Source organism: Prosopis cineraria, unplaced genomic scaffold, assembly GCF_029017545.1.
Source record: "Prosopis cineraria cultivar Desert tree isolate PC_DT_omini unplaced genomic scaffold, ASM2901754v1 PC8, whole genome shotgun sequence".
Lineage (NCBI taxonomy): Eukaryota > Viridiplantae > Streptophyta > Magnoliopsida > Fabales > Fabaceae > Prosopis > Prosopis cineraria.
The window spans coordinates 27,526,048-27,553,599 of record NW_026555339.1 but is presented as its reverse complement, the minus strand read 5'-3'; the positions used below and the strand labels follow the sequence as shown (position 1 = coordinate 27,553,599).

Below are 27,552 nucleotides of genomic sequence, written 5' to 3'. Positions count from 1 at the left end.
CATGCTATTTAATGACTTAGCAAACATCTCTATGCCCAAGTCTTCATTCATCATTTTACCTTTTTTTTTTTTTCCTTATCCTTTGATGTAGTTGTAGGTACAATTCATTCTCGTGATGCCAAGCTTGGTTTATTAAGTTCATTCTTCCTAAAATGCAATCCATGCCAATAATCAAAGAAAGCAAGCAATAGAATGGTGCAAGGGGGAGAAAAAAAGAATATTCAAACATGGAAGAAAGGGACAAAATAGCATTCAAAGAAAAAAGATAAAGCAAGTAAAGAAAAAATGAAGCAACATACATGTTCGCTATCATAGGAGAGGAAAATTGCGGAGTTGAGAGGCAGCAGTGAGAGATGGTGGGTAGGCCAAAGACATATGAAGAATGAAAATAATAAATGATATATTTTTTATTAAAATAAGAGGCTGAGCGTAAATTAATAATTAAAATAATTTCATCAGAGCACTCCATCCTTTGCCCTCCAATTTAGGGGGACAAAAAAAATTAAGTTGTGGATGGCAAAAGAGAGCTTTAAAAGCCCTTCCTTACCATTCCATCCCTCTTTAAAAGGTATTCTTAAACAATGGTTCAAGTCTTCTAATCATTCCATCTCATTCCACTCCCCTCTAAAAAAAAAAAAATTCCCAAACACAGTGTAAAAAATATATATATATATATATATATTATTTTTTATTCAAAAATCTAAAGGACAAGATTGAGTTTTTGAATTGTGTTCAAACACAATTTCTTTAATATTTATATAATTATAATTTCTTAAATGGAAACAATTTACATACTTTCATTAAATTCCACTTAATATATAACCCATCTCTAGTAAAGTTCTTTTTACTCAAATAATTTCGTGATAAATTTCAATAACCATGAAATAAATTCATTAAAATCAAATAAACAGTAATAAATATTTTCTTACAATTAATTTTATACTTCTTCCTTATGAAAAAATAATTCAGTGCTTTAAGAACATAATTAAAATCAATTTATGTTGATCAAGATTTTTCTCCAATTTCATATTCTATTTTGTTAAATCATAATCTTAGATGCTTGTATACCTCAGAGACGCAAATTAAGTTACCTTAAGCCTCATTTTAATTAACAAATTATATTCTAATATTATTTTAAATTGCATATGTGAAAATTAGGATCTCACACTATATGCTGTAGTGTCAGGGTACAATTATAAACATGACAAATCAGGATTAATATGCCAGCAAAACGTTTATTTGGAAGATATCAATCATCCCATTAATGTACTACAAAAAATTACTTAACAAGAGAATAATAGATAGATGAGGGGGAAAAAATCTCTATGTTAAGTTGGATATTCATTTTCTTCATTTTTTAATATAAAGTTGCAAAGTATTAAAATATTAAAACATTAAATTGGTGTTTCTAATTTTTTGGAGGAATACCATTAGCTAATAAAAAATATTATAGACAAGGACCTAAAAAATAGGGAAAACACAACTTTAAATCCTTACACTTTGCTCATATTTTGCTCTTGATCTTTCAAAACCTTCCACATAAAAATGCTTTATATTTCTACTCAGTGAATTCAACAAAAATAATTAAATATATTCCATCATAGATGCAAGCATATTCGTTCATGTGACCTAATGCTTCTTTCAAGCCATAACATAACATCCTTAGATAAACTTTAAATTAAAGGCAGCAAAAAGAAAGGGAAAGCCTGCCAGCAAGACAATAGAGTCTACAAGGGAGCTGGAAAACCACATACCAAACAACACCTCTTGCTTTCCAGTCCAAGCCCCTCCCAATTTTTTTTTATTTTACGGGCAAGCGTAGTGCCTGAAGAGGCACAGGATCGAAGCCGGAACTCAGTGCCACATAGGCACAGCTTGATACCACTAGACCCAAGGCTCTTTGGTAAGGCCCTCTCAATTGAAACAATAAGACGCATAACACTTTGATGGACTCAGGATTTCCTCCTAGCTAGTAATTCACAGGTTACAACATCATCCATTGATGAAGCAAACCTTCCAGCACCTATCACAGGAACTATGTTGAACATTGGCTCCTCGCCACTTACAATAATGACCTTGTGATTTATTTTGGCAAGTTCTGAAAGTGCATTGTTGAAGAAGGCTGTCAATTCCTCCATGGGTACCTCAAGGCTTGATGGGATGTAGAATCGCAAATTCTGCACAAGCAAGGATATGTTGGATTGTAAGAGGACGACTTGAATCTAACAGGAGAGGAGCAAGTAGAATAAAGCAGATATCTCCTTAACGTAAGGCCTCATTGCAAACCTGGCGTGTGAACTTTAAAAGGACAAAATACCTCCTAAAGTAGTATCTCGTGTTTTTACTTTGGTTTTTTTTTTTTTTATTTTGGGAGTTGAGGGTCAATTGTTCCCCAAAACTTTATCCTAATATTTTTGTTCCTAAACCTTTGAAATGCGCTGCCTTGTCACCCCATTGTTAACATATTAGAACGTCTGTTTCTGGTGAAGTAGGTCCCACAATTTATTATTATTTTTTTAATAGAATATTGGGTTAGGGTTCACTTTTGCCCCTAAACTTTTCCCTTAGGGTCTATAGGTATCTTGAACTCATGGGCAAAGGTAACCTTTAACCCAACATTTTAATATAAAAAAATATAAAAAATGGTGGGACCCATTCTACTATAAACAAACATTATGACACATTAATGGTGGGGTGAAGAGGCAGCACATTTCAAATATTCAGAAACAGAAATGATCCAATGTCAAGTTCAAGGCACTTGCAAACCCTAAGAGAAAAGTTCAAGGACAAAATGACCCTTAATTTTTTTTTTTAATGAAAAGCAAGCTAAGCTTGAAAAGATAACCCTAAACAAAAATATAAAAAACAAGCAGAAAGATTAAACAGAAAGTTTCACCACTAAACAACTGTACCGGCAAGCATGGGAAATAGGGAATGGGTTTATGGTTCAGGGGAATTATTATCATGTAAAGCACGCACTAATTTCGTTATCAAGCCCAAGTTGGGGGGGGGGGTTGAAATGTGGTTTTCCCATCACATAGTTTTCTGGTGCTCTTCTGCTAATCACCTATTCCTATGGTGTATATTACAATTGTCAAGTGAAGAATGAAACAGATCTTTTAAATGTAAAGTAACTACTTGCACCTAATTATCACATTATCCGTATACTTTTTTTTTTCTTTTTTCCTGATACATTATCCATGTATTTATATTCAACAAAATAGAAAAGATTTGAGGGAGCAAGTATAATTCAATAAGTAAACAGAATGTTCAACTTCAAAGTATGATCCTGGTCAGGACAATGAAATAATCGAAGTTTAACTGACCGTTATATCCTCCCAGGCAAAAGCACTGTCTGTCATTGCTTTGTCAAGTAGATAGATTAAGAACTTCGAAATTTTCTCCATATTTGCCTTGGAGACAGAAAATTGACCGTCATTAACATTATCAATCGGAAGGGACTTGGAACATATCTTCACAGCCAGCTCACTTGTAATAGACAATACAAGTGCACATATCTTTCCATGAACGACACATTTCTGAATGCAAGAATCATGCCACCGCTCATGCTTGAAACCCCAATAGCTCTCTGTATTTAAACGAGATCCTTCACTAACATTCTCAATTGTAGCTTCTGTGTCATCTTCAACATAAAGAATAGGCTTTACTTCTACACAGGCCCTGCAAAGCCAGAGTAGAACCAACTAAACGCATGGATTATGTGATGTCAATAGCACAAGAATTGGACGGTGCAAGAATTAAGTGGCAGTCCATTCCCCAGACCCACTTCCTAAAAACGGGAGTAATAAAAAACAAGACACAGATTACACCAAGTTTCAAACTATAAAATTCAATGATATTGAGAACACCAAGCTGGTACAAGAAACCGAAAAAGACAACCCTTAAATCACACACAGCTTTCTTTTTAAGTAAAATAATAATAAATAAATTATTAGGATGAGAAGAATCCACAACTAGCAACAGGGTAAGAAATCCTCAAAACACAATTCATGAAAAGCTCAAAACAATAAACAGTAACAAAATCCAAAAGTGATGACCAGTCTCTTTGCTCATCGGATAACAGGTTCTCACTAAAAAAGACCATGTGCTAAGCACCAAAGGGAAACCATATGGACACTTTTATCCAACAAACCAGTGAGTGACAAGATTATGTACCTCTTGGGAAGATCAGGAACAAGGACATATAGAAAAATAGGATCTAATCCTTTATTCATATTTCCTTCCCTTGGAGGAGAAATCTTCATCTCCCTGAGGAAAGTCTCCTGTTTCTCCATAATTTCACGTCTCTCCAACGATGAGACACGTTTAGAACAGTAAATAACAAATGTGATTACAGACGTTAAAATTGAACATTTAAAGCACTTTGCCACGGCCTCACTGTTTCTAAGTGCTTGTTCCAGTTCAGCACCTGGGCCTCCACTGCAAAGATTCATTGTAGGAGGGTCAAGTCCCAGTTGCCCAGCCATGTGAAGTATACCCTCATGCAAGGTTGCCTGAGCAAAAGATTAGAAAGAACGATAATATAAATCACTCAATAAAACATGAAGGAGACAAGCAAAGACAAGCCATCACTTTTCAGTGCATTTACATTATTTAAATGATAAATTGCAATTCAATTTTTATTTTTTTGGTTATATAAACAAGAGCATCTACAAAATAGTTTTAACTTTCAAGTCATGTCACCCTAAAAATAGTCAGAGATGCAGGCAAAAAAAAAATCAATGTTAAAAGATTTAAATAATAAATAAGGAAGACATTTATCTAACTTAAATTAAGCAGAGTCCAGCTAAAATAAAAGTATCAGTCCTAATATTTAGGGGTCAATGGAAACTACAAGGAAAACTTCACACACAGTATCTCACACAGATTTGCGTTCTCTAATCTCTCCAAATGAATCATGATGCTTCAGCAGTTTGACAACTGGACAGGAAAATAAGTGCCACATTTAGGCCCAGAGCCAGAATATTTCAACAGCTGTTAAACTTCAACTATTTCAGTTGTCCTAATATTCAATTTCAACAAAAACACGCCACAACGGAATAAACACGTTCATTCTTGCTGTTTTAGTAATACATGCCAACCCACTGGGAATTATTACCTGGCTGTATGGCCCAATGCAGCTAGGTGCCCAACAGGAAATGCTCTGCACATGTAAAACCTTTTTAGTTACATCTCTTGTCACCAGAACATCAACTAATGCCCTGCCCAAACCCACTTGTAGTAGAGGCATTTCAACTGTACTACGGGATGGAACACCAAAACAGCAATTTTCGTGTGTTATGAACTTCATATAGGTATCATTTGCCACAGAAAACTGATTCATGTCATCAATGTAGAGATGAACATAGAGGATGTTCTCCCAGCCAAAACCAAAACTCCCTAATTGCGATTCAATTCTCCCCAGAACAGCCTCAAGATCTTCCTGCAAACCTGCTCCAAGGAAATGAGCGAACATTACTTTAATTAGAAAAACAAATTAAAGTGGAAGTGGACGGGGCTACTGAAATCATTGAAAAAAATGAAATGGAAAAAGATAACGAATTAAGACCACTGCATGAATCTTGCAACCAGCAACACATGGAGAATGTACTCTTGTTTTTTGTTCTCGAAAATTGAAATTTATACTTTGAGCCATTACTGCGACCAGTAACACAATCTGCAGGCTTGCATGAGACTTCACATCTTTCTGGGCAATCATGCACTTCAAATACATTTCCTGGTTTCTCCATCTCGTGTTCATTGTCTTGTGATCTTAAAGGCTGAGCATCTGCCTTATTTTCCAAATGGAATGCCAAGGGGTGAAGAATTCCAACTGGAGCAATGGAATCTGAAGAGTGCATCACAACTTGATATTCATCAAGCATAATGCGAGCGTTCTGAAATTTTAAAAATCAAGTTGCTAACAGAAGAAATTTGCAGAACATAATTAACATAAATTTAAACAAAACAAGTAACAATATCAATTTTTTTTTTTTTTGAGGAAATAAAAAAAAAGTTCAAATTCTCAAAATCACTAGGATCAAATGCATTTGAGAATGAAACCTCCAACTAATATCTTAATAACAGCATTAGATTCACAACTTAGACTCCACAATGCATGGTGAATTCCAATAGACGAGACAAGGGTAACAGACAAAGCCAGATAGCTCAAGTACTTTCATTCAATCATGAGAATTGTGCTATGAACTTACAATAAAGAGAGGGCAATCAAGTGTTAATGTTTCATATTCTCCTCCTTCGCCACAAACATTAATTCCATACAACCTGCAAAGGACAACAAAATGGGAGTCACAAAACAAAAACATAGAGACCTCAAAGAGAAGAATTTCACAATTTGTGGGGAACTCTGACATACTCTTTCAATTTATGCAAATGTGAATTCAACAAGGTTATTTCTTTGCCCAGATGCTTTCCAGGGTCCAAACCCATGGCAGCAACCTAGTAATGCATATGAAGAATCAAAGTCCAGAATAAAAGTTATGATATGATAGAACCAGCACCAATAACAGATATTAAGAGAAACAAATAACAGGAAAATGAAGAGAAATTCACTGGGCGTCCTCCATTACAAAGGGAAAAAGTAGATAATACACTCACTAATCAGCTTCACACACTAACTCCTACCTCAAAAGTCAAACAAGAAAGAGTCCCTCAAATAACCTGGTTTTCGAGAGACCAGGCCCTTTCCACCAAGATGATGCTACTACCTACCATCTCTTGCACTCCCTGCTCCCATTTTACCCCCTTCCACCACCCTGACGGTGTCAGGCACTGTTATTTACTGTGTTTTCCCCACTCTGCCCTTGTCTCCCCTGTTCTTGGGTATTTCCTTTGGGCTTCCATTTGTATACATGGCCCCACTTGTAGGAAAGCCCATCATTCCCTTCCTCTGCAAGCAACACCTTGTCCTCAGGGTAAAATTGGGGAAATTGTGCTTCAATCACTTCTGCATCCTCCCAGCTGTTCTCATTGTCAAGTAAATCTTTCCAACAACAACAACAATAACAACAAGCCTTTATCCCACTAGGTGGGGTCGGCTACATGGATTGCAAGACGCCATTGTGCTCTATCATTTAGTAAATCTATCAAGTAAATCTTTCCATTTAGTTAAAATCTGCAGCTTTCCATTGTTTGTCCTCCTCACGCCCTTGACTTCTTCTGGTTGGAATTGCAACTCCAACTCATCTGAGAGACCCTTAGGGAGGGGTTGAGCAGTAACTGAAGTTTTTAGAGCCTTTTTCAGCTGAGATATATGGAATACATTATGTATCTGAGCTGTTGCAGATATCTCCAGCCTATATGCCACCTTTCCAACCCTCTCTAAGATTTTATAAGGGCCATAAAATCCGGGTGACAGCTTCTCGTTAAGCTTTTTGGCCAAAGATTTGTACCTATACAGTTTCAGGTTGAGGTAGGCAAGATCCCCTACCTCAAATTGGACTTCCCTTCAGTGCTTGTCTGCTTGATTCTTAATCTTACTTGAGCCTTCTCTAATTGTCTCTTGAGTTCATCCAAAATCAAGTTTCTTTCCTGTATTAATTTATCCACTGCCTGGACACAAGAAGGCTGATCCTTCCATTTTAAAAGTGACAATGGATCTCTTCCATATAGCACTTTGAAAGGAGTGGTCTCAACAGCACTCTGATAAGTAGTATTATACCAGAATTCAGCCCAAGGTAACATCTTAGCCCACTTTTTGGGGGTATTTGCACCTCAAGTAGGTTTCTAGAGTTCTATTGACTACCTCGGTTTGCCTGTTCGTCTCAAGATGATAGGAAGAACTAAACTTGAGAGTGGTTCCAGCCAAGCTAAAGAGTTCTTTCCAAAACTGACTTATGAAAACATGGTCTCTATTGGACACAATAGAGCTCGGAAACCTGTGCATTTTGATAACCTCAGGTACCATTAAATCTGCCACTGCTCTAGCACTATATGGATGCAATTAGGGAAGGAAATGCCCATACTTGGTTAAATGATCAACCATCACTAGAATCATATCAAATCAGGTACTTTTAGGCAGTCCACCTATGAAATCAATACTAATATCTTCCCATGACTCTTGGGGAATGGGCAAAGGTTGCAAAAGCCTGAAGGGACTTCATACTTACTGTGTCGGCAAACTTCACATCTTCCCACATTTTCTTGGATATATTTCCCCTAACCTTCCCAAATTACCACAGCAGCAAGATACCTGTAAGTTCTCAGATGCCCCAAGTGGCCTCCCATAGGTAAATCATGGAACTCCCTACTCAATGCTGGAATTTTCTGGGAATTTCTGGTCAGCACCAGCCTTCAAAATAAATTATCCCTTGCCTCAAAATATACCCTTTTGGTGCTTCCTTCCCTTCTATTAATTGCTGCATAATCTCGCAGAGACGTGAATCTTCTGAAATTTCAGTAACAGCTCATCAACCCCCTCATACTGACACATGGACACAGCCCTCAATTCCATATCTACATTGTGTCTGGAAAGTGTCAGCCACATGGCTTTCTCTACCAGGCTTGTATTGAATCTGGAATTTGTATCCCATGAGTTTTGTCACCCACATCTTCAGATCAGGTGCCAAGACTGTTCGAGGACATATTTGAGGGCTTTTTGGTCTGTTTTATAATAAATGGCTGGCTGGACAGGTAGTGTTGCCACTTTTTGACCGCCAACACAATTGCCATTAATTCTCGCTCATAAGCAGAATTTTGCTGGCATTTTTCAGATAATTTCTGACTTAAATAAGCTATAGGACATCCTTTCTGCATCAAAAACAGCCCCTACTCCCTTCCTCGAAGCATCTGCTTCCACTTCAAAAGGCTGGTTGAAGTCAGGCATTGCCAAAACAGGCAAAGTTGTCATGGCAGCCTTGAGATCTTCAAAGGATTTATGGACCTTTTCATCCCATTTAAGAGAGTCCATTTTGAGTAGGTGAGTCAGTGGGTCTGCTATTCAACTCTGCCCCTTCACAAACTTGTGATAGTACCTTTTGAGACCAAGGAACCCCCTCAAATGCTTTGGCTTTGGCCACTATAGCATCGCTGTGATTTTTGAGGGATCCACTTTCACTCCTATCGAAAAAAATGATGTGAACCAAATATTCGATATGGGTTTGCCCTAACACACATTTCTTTGGATTCACTAGTAATTGATGTTGCTCCAGCAGCTCCAGGGTCTTCCTTTGATGTTCCTGATGAGATTTCCTATCTTTGCTATGCACAAGTATATCGTCAAAGAATACAAGCATAAAGTTTTGCTGATAATCTCTAGAAATATCATTCATAAGAGATTGAAAAGTAGAAGGTGCATTCATTAAACCAAATGGCATAACCTTTAACTCATAATGGCTGTCCTGAGTGCAGAAGGCTGTCTTGGGTTCATCTCCCTCTTTAATGCAAACTTGAGATCTAGCTTGGTGAAAATTGTTGCTCCGCCCAACTCATCAAGTAACTCATCAATAGCCGAAATCAAAGATTTGCCAGGTAAAGTGATGCGGTTCAGGGCTCTATAATCAACACAGAACCTCTAACTACATCTTTTTTCTTTACCAACAGCACCAGGCTTGAATAGCACCTTGTGCTAGGTTATATTAACCCTGCCATCAGCATCTCTCCAACAAACTTATCAATTTCAACCTTTTGGGCATGTTCGTACTATATGACCATGTGTTTGTAGGCTATGAACCTTCTTTGATGGTTATGGAGTGGTCGTGAGTTATCTTGGTGGCAATCCCTTAATGGGTCCGCTCACAACAGGGAATTCTTCAAGTATCTTAGTCTCATCACCTTGTACAATAGGTTGAACTTCATCTTGCTGCTACAAGGTTGCTAACCCGATCATATACCCCACTCCAGTCTCCCAAATATATATATATATATTTTTTAATCTACCCGAAGTGAAACTTGAGCTTGCGATAGAGAAGAATCTCCCCTGAGACACCTATTGTTTTCCCACCTTGATTTTCATATAGAGCTATCACCAATTCATGTGTTTCCCCTAGAGACTCTAGCCACTCAACCCCCAGCCCAAGATCCATGTTAACCAAATTAAATGGGTAAAAGGATTGTTCTATGTTCATTCCCTATATCTCCAATTCCACTATCCAGCACTTAAGGTTCGAAAACACCTTCCGCCCATTGCCGACTGTGACAGCATACCTCTTAACAATTTGGGTTGAGATTTTGAGCTCCTCAACCAACACTGCAGCCATGAAGTTGTGCATGGCACCACAGTCGATTAACACGAAGACGCTTCTTCCACATGTCTCCCCTTTCAGTTTTAGTGTTCGCCTACCCATAAGACCCATTGCAATAGCCATTGATAATTCAATAGGCACAAGCTCCCCCTCTTCATTAGGTTCCTTGGGCTCGTTTACTACTTCCTCTTCTTCTAGGCCAATTTCATCCTCATCTAAAATTAGGAGCCTAAACTGTTTATTTTTGCACTTGTGGTTTGGGCCAAACTTCTCCTCACATTTCAAACACAAGCCTAATTCATGCCTCCTATTAATTTCAGCTTTTGAGAGACGCTTATGTGGTGCCACGATCCCATTGCTATTGCTTGACGACGCATTAGGGCTCGCGTGTCTTGCTTGCTTTAGCCTGTCTCTTCACTCGCATTCTCTCCCAACGTCTTCATCCCTGTTGGAAAGCCCAAACTCTTGGATGCCTCCATAGCACTAAACTTAGGAGCCACGGTTTCAGATCACTCCATCAACTCCCACATCCTCATTCCCTTGCTTCTCTTCTCCTCCAGTACCTTTTCCTTAATTTTATTTCTATCCTCCACCTATCTTGCATAGTCCATGAGTTCCTTTAGGCTCTTGGGATGCATCAGTTGTACATCAGCCCTAATTTCTTCATTTAAGCCATTCAAGAAGGCCCCCATTAACATCTCATCAGGTACGACAGCTAAAGGGGCTAATAGTAATTCAAATGTCTCCCTAAATTCAGCCACTATTGCTTCTTGCTTTAGTGCCAAAAGACGCTCATGTCCCCCCCTAATTGCCTACAATGAAACCTGCCATGAACGTGCAAGGGTGCTCGTTTCAAGCCATTAGAACCACGATAAGCCCTTGCCCTCTAGACTCACCACGAAAGCATCCAACTTTTTTGTTTCCCTAACTCCATTCATAGTGAAGTATCGCTCCACCCTGAAAATCCATCCCAATGGGTCATCGCCGTCAAACATAGGGAGTTCAAAGTTCAAGATGGTGGTGCTTGAAGCTGTCATTCTGTCCTATATCTTAAGGGTCATCAGTATTGAACCCTATATCTTGAGTTCCATTCCTTAGCTCATCCTCTGGTGGCGGTGGAGGTGGCAAAGGAAATGGCAGGTTGGTAACTTCAAACGTCTTCTTCAACTCCTCTAGCAATCATAGGATGAGCGTCGTGGAAGCCTCAACATTTGGTAAGTTTCTTTGTAGTTTCCCCTTGTTTCCTTTGCATTTCTTCCACCACTCGTTCCAAATGCTCAACTCTTCCCTCCCTTCTAGTAAAAAACGATACCCTTGAACAGCCCGCTCTGATACCAAAATGATAGAACCAACACCAATAACAAATATTAAGAGATACAAATAACAGGAAAATGAAGAGAAATTCACTAGGCATAAGAGAATACACTCACTAATCAGCTTCACACACTAACTCCTACCTCAAATGTCAAACAAGAAAGTGTCCCTCAACAACCTGGTTTTCAAGAGACCAGGCCCTTTCCACTAAGATGATGCGACTAACTACCTTCTCTTTCACTCCCCGCTCCCTTTTTACCCCCTTCCACTACACTGACAGTGTCAGGCACTGTTATTTACTGTGTTTTCCCCACTCTGCCCTTGTCTCCCATGTTCTTGGGTATTTTCGTTGGCTTCTGTTTGCATACACGGCCCCGCTTGTTGGAAAGCCCAACATGACATAAAAGTTCCATACAGTACATAAAAAAAAAAATTAGATGGGGAGGGTTTTGTTTTCTTTCTAGGCCGTATATCACTTGTATAAGTGGCTGCCACACGATCAAAGCCAAAACCAGCATGCCTTTTTTTTTTTTTTTTTAAGAAAAAAATTACAAAGGCAAGCTGAGGCTTGTAAGAAGTAAATAGAAACTATATTCTAGGCAAAACAGACCACCTCAACCAGCAACTAACAGACATGTTGTTGGTCTTCAAGGAAACGTTCCAAGCACCCAATTGGAACAGGCTGAACGAGCACAATATCAGGGTAAAACTGGCATGAATTTGATGTTACTATATGCAGCATAACCTTGGAACATTGTCAATTGACATCGCACAAAATATTCAATGAAATCAAAAGAATTTAAGATCTCCCTAAGTAGCTGACAAGTAAGACCAAAATGGGAAGAACACAGTAATTGCCTCTTATTTAAGAAGGGACAGTTAAAACTTTAGAAGCAAAGCTAACCAAGAAGTTATACCTTCACTGTTACAGCCACAATTCCATTAGCAATCTGGTCACCCAAAAAAAAAAATTGTAATTACAGTTATGCGAAGAATAAGGCAAATTTAAATACACAAATTAATACATGATGCATGTGTAAAATTATATTTGCCAAAACGCAATTTACCATTTCCTGGAGAAGCAATGATTGATCTTGTTTCCACAAGTACGCCAGAGAAACAAGGCCTAACCTTGAACAAACACTTTCCACCCGCAACCTCTGATAGTCAGATGCAATGGCTCCGGAGGAAACTGCTGTAACTGAGGGTATCTGTCTTTTTACTTCACTTAACAAAATAAACATGTCTTCCACTTCATCACCCGGAGTTGGTCTGTATCCAAGCTCCTGATGCCTATCCAAAAAATACCATTTTTAGATTAAGCACGATATAATTATATCAATCCAAATATTTCATGATACTTGAAGTATGAAATTTAAAGAACATTCAGCTTTTCTTTTTTATGACAAGAACATTCTGCTTTAAGAAAAATGCAGTTAGATGCATTGTTGAAGAGAGATCTTTGATTTAAACGTTATCGGCCCACCCACAATTGGTCATACAGAATACAGACTCCAAAAAAGATGAATGAGCTGACAAAGATACAATGTTCTAGTTTTTCTTTCCTGTTTTTCCCCCTTTTGGAATTAGTTTACTACATATACAATGAGAACATGAATGATAGTAGCGTTCTTAACATGTGACCAGATTGGCTGGTTCAACAGCTAACCTGACCCAGGTCCAGTTCAGTTCTGAGATGCCACTAAACCAGCCAGCTTTTCAAGCACAGATGATGTGGCAGAAGCTGCCAGATGATCTGCATTACTAAAAAAAGCTTTTTAAGAAATACTAAACATATTTGAGAAAAATTGTAATAAATAAAAATTATCTTGTGCAAAAATTTTATCTAGTTTTGCATCATCAACTTGATTGTAAAATGTTATATATTATAAAGTTGAGGATAAAAACATAATTATGGTGAATGGAGACTTACATTCACATGGCCCCCCCTTCTTTTTTTTCCTTTTCTTTTTATAATAATACTTCAAAGATAGAGACTAACTAGATAATGATAATCGATAATCAGGACTGCTAAAGATATCTTGATGAATATAAACGAGTCTAAATAATAGTAAATTCCTAAGTCCAATTCCACTAGGATCCACTATAATAGGATTTCTTAATACGCCTCTCAAGCAAAAGATTATTCAATATTCATCTTGTTACAGAGAAGGCCCTAGTGAGACACGCTGATAAAAGAATTTGATAGCCATGACATGCTAATAACAGGAACTAGCTGATAGTAGGGCGAGATCAACACTCCCCTTGGATGATAAAGTTCTATAGGCATCATGTTAACTTTTTGAACAGAAAGCAGACAGAAAAATGAACAAGAAAACGCAGGAAGAGTCACAACACAGTTTGAAAGAATCTGAAATATTTCACGCCATCAAGAAAGTTTTGCTGGTAAAATGTGCAGCCAAAGGAAAAAAAAAAAAGGAAAAGCGTATATAGGCAAGATCTGAATTGTAACATCACTAAGAAGGTCAAACCAGAGCCAAGAAAGACCTATGATGGGATAAAGACCTAGAGTCACTGGAAAAGACCAAATAGAACACTACTAAAAAGAAAGTGATAAAAAGGAAATGCTGAAAAACCGTTAAAAAAAAAAACACAGTTAAGCAGGTGGGGTGGAAAGTCAGCTGATAAACAAGCTAGTTGAAAGCAGACCATGAAACCACAGTAGGAAAAATGTCCAATTAGAGAAAAGAACTGCCTCTACGATGCACAGCAAGTAGCAGGAACAATGCAAAGCTAGAGAGCACCTGATGATAACGAGAGAAGAGACCAAAGAAGTTCAAATTTTGAGATACAGCTTACAGTGACAAGGATGCAGACACCAGAAAAGGCAAAAATATACAGGACAAAGTACTGGGTTAAAAAATATACTGGAAAAGCTACTACATGATCAAATCATTGCAAAGCAACTCAACTCATGTTAGAGGTCAAAGAAGATATTAAGAAGATAATTTGTCCCTTTCTGACGGCAAAGCAATACGTCTACCAATAACAGATGCTGAGACAACAGAGGCTGTGACTGCCCACACGGGGAGGGTGAAGATGCAACTCTTGGTTCCAAACAATTTTGGGGATCTGATTCTGATGGCGAGGTCATATCTCCCTTGTGTCACTAGGAAGTGTGAATGCGATTAAAATTGTGGCTGAGATAGGGTGGAAATGTTGGGAGCAGGTTGAGAAGGAGGTTAGAGCTATGCTAAAGGGGCCAAGTTCCCATGGAGAAGTGGTTGAATGTCCAATATTAAACCCTAAAAACAAGATATTTGATAGAGCTGGTGATTCCCAAAAGATTTTCCTATCATTTCCTAAGGCTTACAGTGGACAATCTAGCCAGGGAGGTGATTTAGAGAAGACTAAGACCAGTGGTCAAGAGGTTTATTTGAAGGTTTATAACTGTAAGATTCAAATGATAAAAGAAAGTCACGTTAGGTGTAGCCTAGGGTATGGGTAGTGTCAGCAGGGGTAATGACTACTTTTTGACTCTTTAAATATGTACTTCCGTGATAAGGGATGAGGAGGGGACTATTGGAGAATTGTGGTCAAGTGAGGAGAGTTTTGGCCTCTCGAATGCCAGATTAAGGGTGGAGAAGATCATCTTTTCTTCATCACTTTATCTTTCTACTTCAATTTGTATTTGTGAGAGACCAGTGTTTGTGTTGCTGCTCAGAGGGTATAGTTTATGTTGTTTCATGCTCTGTAATTGCCATCTCAGTGTAATTTCTGTCTTTATTTTGATTGTAATCCCACTCTATTGTTCAGCAAGAGTAATTGTTAGTTACATTTACAGTGTATTTTCTGGTTTTGCTTATTTGTAAGCTTAATAGAGTAGAGGGTTCCATCATTTGGTATTAGAGCGGTTGATTTGAGGGAGAGGAAAAAAAAAATGGCAAACTTGCGAGAAGAACTTGTAGTTACAGCAGCTGAGATGTCAAAATTGTTGAAAAATATAGGGGAAAGAACAGAGGAAATGCAGAAGAAATTAGAGAAGTGCACAAAGATTTTAGATAGAATGGAAATGCGTGTTGAAGAGAAGAAATCAGAGAAAGATGCTGTAAGTGAGAAAAAAGATGAGAAGAAACCAGTTGAGCAAGAAACAGAGGGAGTTATGGAGGTTGAAGGAGGAGGAGGAGCGAAAGAGTCTAGTGCAAAACAACAGTTAAATTCATCACCTTTTTCACAAAAAGAGAAGCTTGAAGGTGCTTTTGTTGACAACCCAAAAGAAGATATGAAAGTCATGAAACATGTAGAATCTCAAGTCTGGGATGCTGTCAAAACTATGCCAAAAATTCCCATAGATGTCCAGCAAGCATATGCTGCAGCAGAAGAAACAAAGGAGGAAATAAAGAGAGCATGGAATGTTGAGAAGGCTCCAGCCCAGCACTGGAAAAATTATGGGCATGGAAGCATCTGGGTGAAGGCCGAAGATGATGATGGCAAGGAGGCTCGAGAAGAGACATATGGTGCAGAAAAGAGAAGCCAACGACTGTTAGGCCAGTCATTGCAATCAGTTGAAGAAGAAAGCGAGCAAGGTAGGGAAAAAAATAAATGGGCCTTGGATCGGGTAGGTCAAATTAGTTGGGGTAGAAGCCCTAAATTTGACAAGAGGATAAAAATTAATGGACCTGTTTGCAACATACTTGAGGCCCAAATGCACATTGGTTAGGGAAGACACCCTCAATTTGATGAGAAAATAAATATTGATGGGCCAGTTAACATAAGCAAGGCCCAAATGTCCATTCAATTTTTTAACCCTAGAGATACCTACACTAAACTGCTTGCCAAAACACACCATCAGAGGATAGCGAGAGAGTCTTCATTCAATACAGCATCAAACCATCAAGAGAAATTTTCATACCTCTTTGATGTCAACACAGCAAGAAACGGTGGGCATAAGGTTGTTCTTTATCATGATTGGGTGCCGAGCGCCATAGTTTCTGCACGTCCCACTTATCTGCTCAAGGGTTTGGGTTTGTTTAGAGAAAATTTCTGGGTTATTGAGATTTTTGAAGACACATGTTGGAGAGAGCAAATACCTCTGCAATTTTCTCGCAGAGGAAAAGCAAAAGTGAGCAAGCCAAGAGCATCTTCCATTCTGTCCAAGTACAAAAAGATGCTCAGGACTAATTACTGGGCTTTTTCATTTGAGCACATTGAAGCACTAACAAGGCTCCAAGTGAACATGTGTACCTATATTCTATTTGTGTGCTTTTTCATGGTTGAAATTACCCACTAGTTGGAAGTGAGGGGCAAGAGGGCTAAATTTTCTCTCATAAGTGGCACCAATTCAGCAACGAGGGGCCAGATGGAGACAACTATTGGCACTAGAAGACTGTTTTGGTTGAGCAGTAGAGACCAGCAGAACAGGCAAATCAGGGCTCTAGAATTACGGTTAATGACTGAAACTGAAGATAACAAGGGAAGAATATTAGAGAAAGAGAGGGTGGCCTCGCTTCTAGGTGCTATTTCTATATTGCTTCACTTAGACGCTGTCACCACTCACTCAAAAGCAAGAATGGCAGCAACAAGGGAATTTCAGGGACGAGAAAATTTTCTAGGCACAGAATCCTTGATCTCAGTATTGAAGACTTGGCCCCCTGCTTATGAGTCTGAAAATTTTCCAGATTTGCAGCAAACTTTTGTTTGGCAGCTTGTGATTCTTTTCACTTGGGAAGAAGGTAGCAGAGGTGAAAACTACCCAGGCAAAAGTCACATTTCAGCTTTAGTGTTTAAGCATGAGGCTGAACATTATTCTCTTGTTGAACAAAAAGGAAGTGGAGGAGCTATAAAAAGAATATACTTGGGTCATACAACACCATCTTCAGACATTCTACATTTTGCTACAACAAAGAGGGCAACTAGTGCAGAAAAAGGGATGAAGTGCTGCAATATTAATAATATCACAGTTCTTGGCGGTCCAAATTCTAGCATGGTTTTTTGTGTTCCAAGTTCCCAAAGGATTCAAAGTCCATACAAATATAGTTTTATCGAGAAACCTTATAATGGAGAGAACTCAGCAAGAGTGGTTTCACAACAGTGGCAATCAGATATACCATTGGCTAGAGATTCTTCAAGAACACAAGAGAAGCTGAGCTGTTTGGGGAGGAAATTGCCAATACTTTCTAATTCTCACCTTGAGGAAAAGGTGAAGCTTCAGGGGGAGGGTAATGATAGAGCTGGTGATTCCCAAAAGATTTTCTTGTCATTTCCTAAGGCTTACAGTGGACAATCTAGCCAGGGAGGTGATTTAGAGAAGACTAAGACCAGTAGTCAAGAGGCTTATTTGAAGGTTTATAACTGTAAGATTCAAATGATAAAAGAAAAGTCAGGGTAGGTGTAGCCTAGGGTATGGGTAGTGTCAGCATGGGTAACGACTACTTTTTGACTCTTTAAATATGTACTTCTGTGATGAGGGATGAGGAGGGGACTATTGGAGAATTGTGGTCAAATGAGGAGAGTTCTGGCCTCTCGAATGCCAGATTAGGGGTGGAGAAGATCATCTTTTCTTCATCATTTTATCTTTCTACTTCAGTTTGTATTTGTGAGAGACCAGTGTTCGTGTTGCTGCTCAGAGGGCATAGTTTATGTTGTTTCATGCTCTATAATTGCCATCTCAGTGTAATTTCTGTCTTTATTTTGATTGTAATCCCACTCTATTGTTCAGCAAGAGTAATTGTTAGTTACATTTACAGTGTATTTTCTGGTTTTGCTTATTTTTAAGCTTAATAGAGTAGAGGGTTCCATCAATATTAAATGTCAACTCTAATCTTCAACTCCGCCTATGTTTATAGTCAGTCCCAAGCCCGGGTAAAAGAGAAGGGTTGTGTTAGGCCATTAACAGCCAACATAAAACTTTGTTGAATCTATCATGAACATGAACAATAGACATTATAATGTTAATGCTAAGTCGTTGCCCGTAAGTAATGCGTTGCTAGCTCGAATATAGTGATAAGTGAGTTAGAGCCACTGCATCGGCGCCTGGATGTAGTGTTAAATAAGCAAAGGCTACTACGTCATTCTGGACGTGCGCGGCTAAAGAGGTTAGTCCATAAGAGCAAGATTAGATTTGGTACTTGAAATGTTGGAACATTGAATTGTAAATCTGTAGAGGTTGTAAGGGTTATGATTTAAAGAAAAATCAATATCTTATGCCTGCAAGAAACAAAATGGCATGGAGAAGAAGCTAGGGATATTCAAGGTTTCAAACTTTGATATACAGGAAAAGTAAGTACAGGAAAAGTAAACGCACGCAATAGAGTAGGCATCATTATTAATAAGAAGTGAAAGAAGTACGTTGTAGAAGTTAGTGGATTGGAGACAGAATTATTTCCTTAAAAATGATAGTTGGACATGAGACTGTTAATATTGTTAGCACTTATACGCCTCAAGTTAGGACAGAAGCCAATCTTAAGGAATTATTTTAGGAGGATCTAGAGGGATTGATTCAACACATACCACAGAGTGAAAAGATTTTTATTTGAGGAGACTTTAATGGGCATGTCGGAAGGGAGGTTGGTCCGTATGCAAGGGTGCATGGTGGTTTTGGTTTTAGAGAGCTAAACAATAAAGGACAAACTCTTCTTAATTTCTCATAGGTATATGAGTTTAAAATTGCCAACACTTGTTTCAAGAAGAGAGATGAGCATCTCATCACTTACAAAAGTGGAACCTTAAGGTCACAGATTGATTTTCTTTTGGTTAGGAACACAGATAGAAGACTCTGCAAAAATTGCAAAGTAATTCTCGGGGATGCTGTAACGACATAACATAGGGCCCTTGTCTTTGATGTGTGTATTATGAGTAAAATTCAAAAACGTCGACAAGTAGTAGCACCAAGGATTAGGTGGTGGCAATTAAAAGGTGAGAAGCAAGATATTTTCAAGCAGAATCTTTTGGACAAAGGAATTTGGGAATCTCAGGGAAGTGTTAACATCATATGAGAGCATATGGCTAAAAAAACAAAGGAGGTTGCAAAAGTAGTTTTGAGGGAATCAAAAGGTTCTGATCCGAGAGATAATGAGTCTTGGTGGTAGAATAATAGTGTACAGGACAAAATCAAATATAAGAAGAACTGTTTTAAAGCCATACATTTATGTAACAATGAGGAAAATTGGGAGAGGTACTATATGGCTGAGAAGGAAACTAAGAGAGCTGTAAGTAAAACTCGTTCTAAAGCTTTTGAAGAATTTTATAAAGACCTTGAGATAAAGGAAGGAAAATGAAACACTTATAAGATTGCTAAGAGTAAGGAAAGAAAATCAAGAGATCTAGAATAGATAAGGTGTATAAAGGATGAATAGAGAAAAATTTTAGTTACAGATGATGAAATTAAAAATAAATGAGAAACTTACTTTTCCAAACTTTTCAATGATGGAGAAGGTTCATCTAGTAACTTGGAGGATTTAGCAACCCATAAAGGAGAACAAAATTTGTCATTCTATCGAATAATATGTGATAAGGAGGTAAAGGAAGCTCTTAAAAAAATGGCAAATGATAGAACCAACGGACCTGATTGTATATCTATTGAAGTGTGGAAATGTTTAGATGAAGAAGGGGTGAGATGGTTAACTAAGTTATTTAATGTAATTTTATGGTCCAAGAAAATGCCTGACGAGTGGAGGAGAAGTACATTAACTCCTATTTATAAAAATAAAAGAGATATTCAGAATTGTACTAACTATAGAAGGATTAAACTCATGAGCCACACAATGTAATTATGGGAGAAAGTAATTGAGCACAGGTTGAGATTGGAGACAAGTATTTTTGAGAATCAGTTTGGTTTTATGCCAGGTAGATTGACTATAGAGACGATTTATCTACTACGAGAATTAATGAAAAAGTATCGTTGTAAAGATAAAAATTTATACATGGTTTTCATTGATTTGGAAAAAACTTATGACCGTATATCAAAATAAGTGCTTTGAAAAGCCTTGAAAAAAAAGGGAGTACAGATTGCTTATATTAAAATCATACAAGATATGCATGAGAGGGTAAAAACTAGTATAAGAACGTCCAGTGGTCAAACAAAGGACTTTCCTATAAAGATTGGACTACATCAGGGATCATCGTTGAGTTCTTATCTATTTAACTTGATCCTAAATGTTTTGACAGGACATATTCAAAAGAAAATTCCCAATTATATGCTCTTCGCAGATGATTTAGTTCTTATAGCAGAGACAAGAGAAGAGGTTAATTGTAAACTTGAGTTATGGAGGAAGACATTAGAATCGAAAGATTTCCTTTGATTAGGAGTGAGACGAAATATTTATATTGTAAATTTGGTAAGAAACTAGTCGACAATAATTTGAAAGTGAAATTAGAAAATCAAATTATACCTCAAGTGAAAAAATTTAGATATTTAGGAGCCATTATTCAAAATGATAATGAAATCAGTGGGATATTTCATATAGAATTCAAGCTGGGTGGTTTAATTGGAAAAAAGCTAAAGGAGTTATTTGCAATCGTAAGGTACCTAACAAACTTAAAGGAAAGCTTTATCATATTGCTATCAGACCGGCTATGTTATATGGTAATGAATGTTGGGCTCTAACGAGACAGCAAAAGCATTAAGTTGGAGTGACAAAGATGAGAATGTTACAATGAATGTGCAGATATATACGTAAAGATAAAATTCGAAATAAGCACATACGCGAAAAAGTGAAGGTAGCACCTATTGAGGAAAAAATGGTAGAAAATCATTTAAGATGGTTTGGACATATACATAGAAGATCGCGGGAGGCACCGGTGAGAAGAGTGGAACATATAAATTTGAACCCTGTTAAGAGAGGTAGAGGAAGGCTTAAGAGAACACTTTTAGAAGTTGTTGAACACGATCTCTTAATTAATAATATTCCTAAAAACTTGATAAATGATAGAGCATATTAGTGTATTGCAATCCATGTAGCCAACCCCGCCTAGTGGGATAAAGGCTTGTTATTGTTTGTTGTTGTTTGTTACCCTCTAACCTGGCTTTGAAGCCAAGTACAATTTAATATAATTTAGGACACAGAACTCTTTCTCACATGAGACCCATCCTCATTCCTCCTCCTCAACGACTACAAAAATACTCTGAAGGTTGAAATAAACTGCAAGATACAGTCTTAAAGATAATGACAATAAATAATTAAAGCTCCTATGCAATAATACCTTCGAACTGAGATAATAACAAAATCCTAATCCATTAGACATCACATCAATTGGGTTTGTCAACATATATATTTAGAAATTTGAATAAATATAAATTTAAAAGAAATAAATACCACCACATCAGGTTCTCCCTATAGTAGTTCAATGGCCAATCTGGTTTTTCAAAGTTTAAAGGAAAAGCCTATATTGCTATTTACTATTTAATAATTTACTAATAAAATAAAAACCAAGTAAAACTATAAAGTTTAACTAAATGTCAAAAAGTAATATTTCACAGTAGTTCAAATACACACACAATAAGATAATATCATTATAGCGGTATGTAGCAAATCCCCTACACAATGCGGGAATCTAACATTAAAAGAAATAGGGAAATTAATTTGCAAGTCCTTATAATTTTCTTCAATTTTAAATTAAGTCCCTATAGTTTATTTTGTTTGAATCAATCCTTTATAGCTTGATCCATTAGATAAGTTAATCCATGAACGTTAGAATTATTAATAAATGATTATTTTTTTCAAAACAAAAACGCTTTTGAAGTTTGTAGAAAATTTGATTCAATACTTTGGGCTCAAAAAGATTGATTTAATACAACGTTTATATTTTTTATTAATTTTTATGAAAAGATTATATGTATAAAAATTATTTAGAATACATAACCAAATTATATACATTTTGAATGATAAAAATGACCTATTACTTAATTAATTCTAAAGTTATACATTTTAAAAAAATATAAAAGTGCTTAATTTCACTTTTTTAGAGGAAAAATTCAAAGATTTTAACCTCTAGGAAATAACAAATCTAATAGATCAAACTATAATAAACTATAGAGACTACATTCAAAATTGAGGAAAACTATAAGGCCTTGCAAATTAATTTTCCCAAAGAAAATTGATCCCAGATTCACATATGCATCATGCATGGTGGTTATATCATATGTTAAAGAGGTTGTTCTCCTCCTTCTGCTAATAAAATTGAACAATTCTATCTTCCTAAAAATAAAATAACAAGTTTAATCACATCATTTCAATGATAAGACTTGCCTTGTGGATCCTTTTATTTGCCTTCGGAACAATGGCAATCCCATGCATTCTGCATAGCTGATGACTATTTGGTGGCCAACCTGAAGAAAACATTGAGTAGCCCATCGTCATTGTCACACATGTGAGGAAAATACACACAACTAGCAAACAAATGTCCACAAAATCTTGAGATGATGCCATAAAGGCTTCCTTAATAGGTGAAATTCCTGTCAGATTATCATTAGACCAAAGACTAGAACAAAGTTGCAATTATATACATCAATGTATTAAAAACCTGTCTGAACTGGCTGGTCAGACCGCTAAGCCAGTCACCAAACTGGGGAAATATCAAACCAGTGAAGTGCAGCTCAATCTTATGTTGAACCAGGCAAAACTAGTAAAACCAATGGGTCAACTAGTCGAACTGGTCATGCTGATAAGAAACCCATGCTGACTTATTCTAGGAGGAAAAAAAAACTGAATTAAATTATTTTTTATCGTTATTCATTTGAATTTTGAATTGTTCAGTTAGAGAGATTTCAAGAGCAGAATAAGGGACCATAACCTCTGTTGTGGTTAGTTAGTGATGTCTAGCTGTTTGAGTTATTTTAGGAGATTTCATTCTGTTTCAGACATTCAGTTATTGTAATCAGCATTTTATATATGCTAGCTACGCTGAAGGCTAGTCATGTTAGAAGCAAACTCAGTTTTACCCATTGGAGATTCTCCAACCTTTTGGCTACTAAGGAGTTATAAAGTGAGTTTCTTTCTTGATAATTTCTTATTGGAATTTCTCTACTTCATCTATTTTCTTTATCAGTTAGACTCTTACCACAAGAATTTTTTATGTTTTTAGAAAAATTAATAATTGTTTCTAAGCTATTATCTATGTATATCTCCACTCGATAAGCATTAGAAAAGGAAGAATAATAGGCAAGAAATATGCACATCTATACCAAAAGAATAAATTGTAAAATAAGTACATACATTATACAATATTACAGATATCTTATATCTTAAAATTATTTTTTATTTTTTTAAATTATAAAACATTTATTAACATTTTAAATTATGTTTCCAATTCCCATTTTTACTCCTTTTAATTGTCTTTTTTTATTTTGGAATAAGTTTTTAATATATTTTTGTCATTACTTATCTTTCTTATTTAAAATACCTGGTATATATTCTAAAATATATTGATTTATTTAGGACTAGTTCGACCCCCGCCAGACTACTAAGCCTTGACCAGTTCAACAACCAAGTTGGCTTGTAATACCATGATTAACGCTGAACTCTTGTGGGTTTTCTGAAGTCTAAACAAACTACCTTCCAGTTTCATGTCATACAAAGACCTCCTGTCATATTAATCTTTCATCTTTTAAGAGCAAGGGGGAATATGTGTTAGCCTTGAGTTTACACAAAAGAGTAATTGTCAAAAGAAATTAAAAATATTGAATTTCAATTTTATTTCTAGAATAGGCTAATGTAATTTATTGTACAATCAGGACGATAACATCAAAGAGAAAGATGGTTGGATAAGTAAAATTTCTAGACAGCACAGGAAAATTTCCAAATCTCCACTTGCTAATCTTCAGTTCGGTCCAGAAAACTCCTAAGCCTGTTGTCAGTATTATATATTTTCTAGGCCACCCCACATTCTGCAAATTATATATCCAAAACAAAGCTAATAACACATTACAAGAAGATAGAACAGCACTAATTAAGCTTATCTGAGAGTTATGGAAAAATACTATCTATAATCTACCTTTATGGAATAATGGTTGCTTGTTCCAAAGAGTGTACGATATCCATGACACTAGTTTTTCCAGACGTCTTTTGACGCCCAAAATGCTGAAGAAAATTACATTTTCAATGTTTTTCTCTTCTTTTCTTTTTTAAATAGAATCCTTTCAACTCTATTAAATGTATCAAACCTTAGAATCGTTTTATGTCACAAGCCAAGAGGAAAAGGCAGATAAGGCTTACAGTTTGGTACATGTAGCTATCAAGCTCGTCCACAGACCCATCATCAGGCATCAAATTTGCCAGTGCAACAATCTATTGCAATACCAGCAATGAACCAGGTACCCAAAAAAAAAAAAGGGTAATGATAATTAGGACCAGAAACCAAGTGAGTAAAACAGAAGATTTTCATGTCTAAAGATTTAAAAAAAAAAAAAAACCTCATGGCCATATTTAATACACATCATCATGGCATAACAACTGTCCTTTCCACCACTAATAAGTGCTACCACCTTCATCTTTGTCACCAATTTTCTGTTGCAACCAAAAGGGAGGAAAAAAACGGATAAAATGTGAGTTTAAACCATGGCAAGATAGGGAATTGCACCAGAATATGTCGGGTTGAAAGGATGGAGAAGAATATAGTGCAATATAAAAACCATGACCTGGTATTAGAATTTCAAAAGCATAGCAAAATCATTCAACAAAAGATGTATTGATTAGATAATTCTACTTGAGTCATAATAATGAGTCAGAAAATATGTAATGTGTACACAAAGGATACACGTTACTAAAAATAAAATAACATATGAAAGTAAAAACAGTTTATGGACACAAGTCGTCAAATTAATGAACTTATCTCACTGACTATTGATTGAAATGTAGATATATATACATATTAACATCATAAATTGAAATTAGAATGCATCATAAAATAGAAAAGACGCATATAGCATGCCCAAAATATTTATAAATTAATACTCCATTGACGGATAACAACTGAAAAAGTTCTTTTGCAGTAAAATCCATGCACATAACATCGAAACTATCTCACCAGTAAAGGATACATCCCAACTGTTTGTGAGAATAAGGGTAAATCGAGTGGTGATTTGCAGAAGGCCAAGCTATAAAATATGCATACTAAATTCACGCTCATAAACCAAACTAGCAAAGAAGCAATGCAACAAAACTCGCCCCAGTGACCATGGCACCATTGAGCTAAATTTGGCCATGCAAAAAACAAATCAGCCATGACAATTGGCAAGCCTGACTCTTATTCAAAGAGCTCAAGCCTGTGAACTCTTTTTTAAAAAAAAAAAAAATAATGTTCAATATTATAATATTATAAATTAATTAAAATCTTCTAAAATTCAAAATAAATAAAACAAATACATATCCGCATCATCATCTAGAAAATAAATAAAACAAATTTTGAAGTCTAAATTTAAGATGAAGATAAAAATATTTATCAATCCAGATCCTCCTTGTCATCATCTAGAAATAGAATGTTAGAGCCTTAAATTCAATTTTTAATGGAGAACTTTTCAAGCTTGGACCACATTGTTAACTCTTTAAAAAATAACGTAGTTTTTTCTCATGTTACTTTTAATCATGGGACAGAAGCTCCAAAACCAGGAGCTTTGTGAGTTTGGATTATTAACTGTTGTATGAGGTGTGAACTTGAGGGAGCCTATAGTACTCTCAAGCCAAGTTATTTGTCGGTGTAGTGCATTAATTCTACTTTTAAACTGAAATGAACTTTGCTTTACTTCTTTATCGATTGCTTTTAGATTACATGAAGGTCAGCAACTTTCCAACATCTGGCAATGAACAAATGCAGTGTAAAATTTTTAAAATACAGATAATGTATTGTATAATTTTTTAATCATACAAAATTTATGTAAAATTTTTAAAATACAGATACTGTATTGTATAATTTTTTAATCATGCAAAATTTACAATACAGCCTTTACTTTAGAACATGGAATAAACAGAGTACCAGTTCTATATGAGAGGCCCTCAATATGGGGCAACTAATAAAAGAAAACACAGTACCAGGCTCAATAAATCAGCTGAACCGGTAGCAGCTATTCTAAAGTGCAATCTGTCATATATCAGACCACTGAACCAACCCCAATGCATCAAAGCTTTGGCATTCTAGACAAATTAATCAAAATTTATAATTAAGCTCCTCCAAAGCCAAAATACATCAGAACGAGTAAACAATAAGAGCAGGAACCCAAAGGTCCTTTCCTCTAATGAGACATATTGCTTTACACAATACTAGAAGCGATCCCAAACCCTACCGGAATCAAGAAACTTCATACCCCAGAAACCAATTAAATGCTTGAAGCATACCTGACGGACTGGAGTGCGTCGAACTGGAGGGTTCCGTCAGACTGGTGGGTTACTTAGACTTCACTCTCTAGTCGCCAAGACAGTCGAGCGCCTGAGAGAGTGAGAGGCTGAGAGAAGAGTCTTCTCCGGTGTCGCCGCTATGGTTGTCTGAGGAGCGGGAAGGTGAGTCATGCGTGCGTGGCCAAGGGACTTGTGCTTGGCATGAACAAGAAGGAAAGATAATTTTTTTAAAGCAAAATGACGATAACAGGAAAGATAAAAAATAAAAATTTTATTATCTTTAATTGAGATAAAAAATAAATTTTACTTTATAAAATTACCTCCTCACTAAATACTGAAACATAACAGGAAAGAAGCTCATATCATATCGTGTGCTCTCTTTTCTTGTTTTTCGACGAGAAAAATTTTGATTAGATATTCTCTCATCCATTGAAAATGTTAGGGAAAAATTAATAGAGTGCATAATCATCTTCTAATAGGTAATTACATTCATTGCTTCTTTTATATTTTGTCCTCAGTCATGCACGCAAAAGAAATCTGCATCTTCTTCTTCCATTTCTCTTCCATTGTTTTGTTTTCTTCTTTTACACATGTCCTTTATCATGCACGTATACAAAGAATGTTTTACTCTTTGCAAATACTATCTTGCACCATTTCTCTTTCTTTTATATTTAGGAAAAAAGTAATCTTCTCAATGATTAATAGACTATATATATAAACATCCACAATAAATGATTTCTGAAAACCAC

The 27,552-nt window shown here is 36.4% G+C and overlaps 1 protein-coding gene across 3 annotated transcripts; it reads right to left on the bottom strand.

The window, feature by feature from the left end:
- Window positions 1-1,523: 1,523 nt before the first annotated feature.
- Window positions 1,524-26,990, bottom strand: LOC129318672 (diphthine--ammonia ligase). 3 transcript variants are annotated; one of them, XM_054963565.1, is made up of 13 exons: window positions 26,804-26,990; window positions 24,886-24,979; window positions 24,689-24,760; window positions 22,724-22,803; window positions 12,584-12,809; window positions 12,434-12,466; window positions 6,377-6,459; window positions 6,213-6,285; window positions 5,570-5,897; window positions 5,120-5,451; window positions 4,177-4,514; window positions 3,327-3,681; window positions 1,524-2,177 (listed from the first exon to the last, which is right to left on the bottom strand). In XM_054963565.1, exons 2-13 carry the CDS (start codon window positions 24,961-24,963, stop codon window positions 1,953-1,955), a joined length of 2,223 nt encoding a protein of 740 aa, XP_054819540.1. In that variant the 5' UTR covers window positions 24,964-24,979; window positions 26,804-26,990; the 3' UTR covers window positions 1,524-1,952. The 3 variants fall into 3 exon arrangements, with proteins under 3 accessions (XP_054819540.1, XP_054819541.1, XP_054819542.1); XM_054963566.1 differs by lacking the exons at window positions 22,724-22,803; window positions 24,689-24,760; window positions 24,886-24,979; window positions 26,804-26,990 and adding exons at window positions 13,186-13,272; window positions 15,704-16,316; XM_054963567.1 differs by lacking the exons at window positions 22,724-22,803; window positions 24,689-24,760; window positions 24,886-24,979; window positions 26,804-26,990 and adding an exon at window positions 15,704-16,316.
- Between the last annotated feature and the right edge of the window lie 562 nt (window positions 26,991-27,552).

Coding starts and splice junctions, on each gene's coding strand:
- LOC129318672 (XM_054963565.1), bottom strand. CDS start 24,963: ATGAAGGTGGTAGCACTTATTAGTGGTGGAAAGGACAGTTGTTATGCC. Junction 4,515..5,119: donor GCATTGGGCCATACAGCCAG/GTAATAATTCCC, acceptor TCTTTTGCTCAG/GCAACCTTGCATGAGGGTAT. Junction 2,178..3,326: donor TTGCCTGGGAGGATATAACG/GTCAGTTAAACT, acceptor TTGCTTGTGCAG/AATTTGCGATTCTACATCCC.